This window comes from Lactuca sativa, chromosome 9, assembly GCF_002870075.4.
Source record: "Lactuca sativa cultivar Salinas chromosome 9, Lsat_Salinas_v11, whole genome shotgun sequence".
Taxonomy (NCBI): domain Eukaryota; kingdom Viridiplantae; phylum Streptophyta; class Magnoliopsida; order Asterales; family Asteraceae; genus Lactuca; species Lactuca sativa.
Window position 1 is genome coordinate 37,503,232 of NC_056631.2, and position 4,160 is coordinate 37,507,391.

The following is a 4,160-nucleotide window of genomic DNA, read 5'->3' on the forward strand; positions in this document are numbered from 1 at the left end:
GCTAACATATATAACTTGTGAACTCATATGACTCAAAGGTCTTTTACTCAGCTTAGGAGTTCACCATCCCAAAGCTATTCATTTGTTCTGTGACAGTCTTTCAGCTATACATATTGCTCAAAATCAGGTACAACATGAACGTACTAAACACATCGAGGTCGATTGTCACTTTGTTCTTGATACTCTTAAGGACCGTTTGATTGACATTTCTAATATTTATACCATTGATCAATTGACAGACATCTTTACAAAAACTTTTGGCAAAAAATAGTTTGATCAACTTTTTCCAAGTTGGGCATTTTGGATCCTTATGCTCTAACTTGAGGGAGGATATTAAGATATATTGTAGATTACATAATATATTTAGAGATAAAGATAACTTTAAAATTTTTGGATTGCAATATACTTTGTATTCGGTATTCTATCTCTCTAGATTTCCTTATATGTAACGTAATCTTTAATGGAAAAATATCAGTTTTGGTTTTCGGCCAAACTTTACACAATATCTCCAAGTTTATAATTAATTTCTTCGATGTCATATAGACTTAAGTTGTATGTATATATACATATACATGTATACATGTACGTATACTAAAAAACAACAATTGGGACAGCTTGGCTGCCAATTGCCATTATGTTGCACTATCAAAATCGTGAATTGTTTTTTAATCCTTAATTTGTTGTGCTATTATTATCTATTAATTTGTTTATTGCCGTTCCATTGTCTAACCACTACAAATTTTATTTACAATTTAAGCTGTTTAGAGGAGGGAGGATCAACTACATCATCATTAAACTCGTTCAAACCCTTCCAAAATTCAACTCTCACATGTCCTTCACGCAATCCATGGAAATGTTCTTCTGTCAATAGCCTCATCTACCCACTACTGAATCCTTTTTTACAATAAAAAATTCCTTAGGGGCCAAGTAATTTTCTATATATATAGCCTCATTATATACCCCCAAATCATTTACAAATCTTATAGGGAATTCATCCTATCTTTGCATCATGCGGTCGACAATGGTGTCTTTGCTGTTTCCGGTTGGAATCCTACTAGTTTTTCTCTCCTTGTGTTTGTCAACAACATCAGCCGCAATAGTAGAGACTTCATTTCATGTACCGACATCCTACTTTCCTTGTATATTAAGTTACTTCCATTGTCGTGTTTCTTACACCAGAAAGAAAACATGAGTTGATGATCAAATATAATTGTCATTTCAATTCATTGATTGATCTAACCCTATTGCATGCTCTAGCTAATAGATGTTTAGATAAAGACAGATATATCTAACAGATGTATTTCATTATCAGCTCGTTGGTCTATTATTAAATTATGTACAAAATTGATATGTTGTAATTTTCTTGAAACTCACATGGTTTTTTTTTTTTCAAATAACTTTATTGGTGTAGGTAAAAAATCTGACGACGAGTCGATTATGTCAAAATCATGTAATCGTGGCAGTAAATGGAAGCCTTCCAGGGCCAACTCTAAGGGTACAGGAGGGTGACACTCTTATTGTTCATGTCTTCAATAAATCGCCATACAACCTTACTATCCACTGGTAACTAGTAACATTTATTTTCATGGAATGTTTTGAATGCAAAAATGATATAGTCGATTGAGTGAAAACATGCAACTCAAACGTACGTAATGGCTGTAATGCAGGCATGGGGTGTTCCAAATGCGAACTCAATGGGCGGATGGGCCTGAATTCATCACACAATGCCCGATTAGACCAGGAAATAGCTATACCTACAGGTTCAATCTCACCGGACAAGTGGGCACTTTATGGTGGCATGCACATACTCAATGGCTCCGGGCAACCGTTTATGGTGCTCTGGTCATCCGCCCACGAGACGGACAAAAATACCCTTTTGTTAAACCTTATCGTGAAGAGACAATCCTTTTGGGTATGTGAATGTCTTGTTTCTTTCCTTCGTTTGTAGGAGTATGTTCGTCTTAACTCTGTAATTAATATATAATAAAACATTTCAGGAGAATGGTGGAATGGTAACGTTATCGATGTTGAGAACGCTGCACTAGCTACCGGAGTGGCACCTAACAACTCTGATGCTTACACCATCAACGGGTGGCCCGGTGATTTGTATCCTTCTTGCCCGTCAAACAGTAAGTAGCCGACCACCTGATATTCTTACAAATTTCTAGTTTCTTCATCATCTTCTAAAGGTTTCTTGTTTTTGTTCGAATCAGAAACATACACGCTTCAAGTTGTCCCAGGCAAAACATATCTGTTGAGACTAATCAACGCTGCTCTCAATGGTCAACTCTTCTTCAAGATAGCGAACCACAACTTGACAGTGGTTGGGGCAGATGCAGCCTACACAAACCCTTTCCAAACAGATGTTGTCGTCATGGGTCCAGGTCAAACCACCGATGTCCTATTGACTGCAAACCAATCACCGGGATTATATTACATGGCGGCGCGTCCATACCTTAGCGCAGTCGGAGTTACGATCAATAACAGCACTACCACCGCGATATTAGCTTACAAAAGCGCCACCCAAACAACACCAGTTCTTCCAATCCTACCTGCTTTGAATGACACACCAACAGCTTTTAGATTTGAAAGCAACATGACTGCACTTGTCACTAGCCCATTCTGGTCACCGGTTCCAAAAACAGTCGACGAGAGCATGTATGTAACCATGGGACTCGGGATATCGGAGTGTGGAAACAACCAAACATGTGGAGGGATATTCGGGCAAAGAATGGCTGCAAGCATGAACAATCATTCATTTGTTTCACCATCAACGATCTCTATGTTGGAAGCTTTTTTTAGAAACGTTAGTGGGATTTACACGACTGATTTCCCAAATCAACCACCGATTGTATTCGATTACACCAACACTAGCAATAGCTTCAATCAGACTCTTATGACTACACCAAAGTCCACAAGTGTGAAGAAGCTCAAGTTTAACTCAACTGTTCAAATCGTGTTTCAGAACACAGCCTTGGTGGGTATTGAAAATCACCCCATGCATTTGCATGGAATGAACTTCTACATCTTGGCTCAAGGATTTGGCAATTATGATCCCATAAACGACCCTCGAAAGTTTAATTTGGTTAACCCACAAGAACGGAACACGATTGGGGTTCCCACCGGAGGTTGGGCTGCCATCAGATTCCGTGCAAATAATCCAGGTGATCACCTCATCTCATGACTAATCTCGTCAGAATTTGATTTATTATAAAATGTTGACCTTTTCTGCAATTTGATTTTATTGACTATTTCTTAACCTTATCTAGCATAGCACATGTTTCGCTGGAAATGATCAGGATTATACTGTGTTTGACTTATGCTTTATTGAAGCGACCATGCATGATTAACTCATTTTCATCTAAATAAGCTGAATATTCATACTCTAATACAATTATCGAATAACTTTTCACCTTCTTGACTTTTTTATTTGTTTTTTTATATAAATTTCCAGGTGTGTGGTTTATTCATTGTCATTTGGATGTACACTTGCCATGGGGACTAGCTACCGCGTTTTTGGTGGAAAACGGAGGAACACCGGAATCCACGTTGCCACCACCGCCTGCCGACTTCCCTCGGTGCTAAAAACAGGCAGCGAAGAATATCAGACGTAATTAAACTGTGCATAAAGATGGATTTGCTTGCATTTGTATGTATACATATGAGTATTCAATATTTGTTTTATATCATTAACACACCTGTAAGCCTATGACCGATTCTTTTTCTAGGCATAATATGTAATGCTTTTTATATATGTATTGATTTGTTGTCATATTATTTTTTGGATAAAAATCAAATCACTTGTCGAATATGCGTTGAAAAGTTCCAACGGAAATCAAATGAGTTATTTTTTTTTTTTTTTTCTTTGGTAAACATTGTATTCACTCATAAATAAATCTTTGGCAATCAGCCCCTTTGCCACCCGATAAAGATCCCCAAAACACCTTTGATCACGACTCTCATGCATTTTCAAGGTTGTCGGGGTTTCTGTGTGTTTACATTTAATGAAAACCGGCCACCGCTAATGAGTTTCAGAACTCTAAGCGAACTAAAAATTTGGAGTCCATTGACATTTATTATATTTAATGTTATAAATCCTCATCTTTTATCCTTGCGACCGCCAATAATAAACTAAAATGTTTATAAACTGTAGACTTAAA

At 37.2% G+C, this 4,160-nt stretch overlaps 1 protein-coding gene across 1 annotated transcript; it reads left to right on the top strand.

Moving 5' to 3' along the window:
- Positions 1 to 962: 962 nt before the first annotated feature.
- LOC111882755 (laccase-7) lies at positions 963 to 3,809 on the top strand. Its single transcript, XM_023879120.3, has 6 exons — positions 963 to 1,117; positions 1,412 to 1,563; positions 1,668 to 1,912; positions 1,998 to 2,129; positions 2,214 to 3,164; positions 3,455 to 3,809. The coding sequence occupies exons 1-6, from the start codon at positions 1,010 to 1,012 to the stop codon at positions 3,583 to 3,585; spliced, it is 1,719 nt and encodes a 572-aa protein (XP_023734888.2). The 5' UTR covers positions 963 to 1,009; the 3' UTR covers positions 3,586 to 3,809.
- Positions 3,810 to 4,160: the final 351 nt, after the last annotated feature.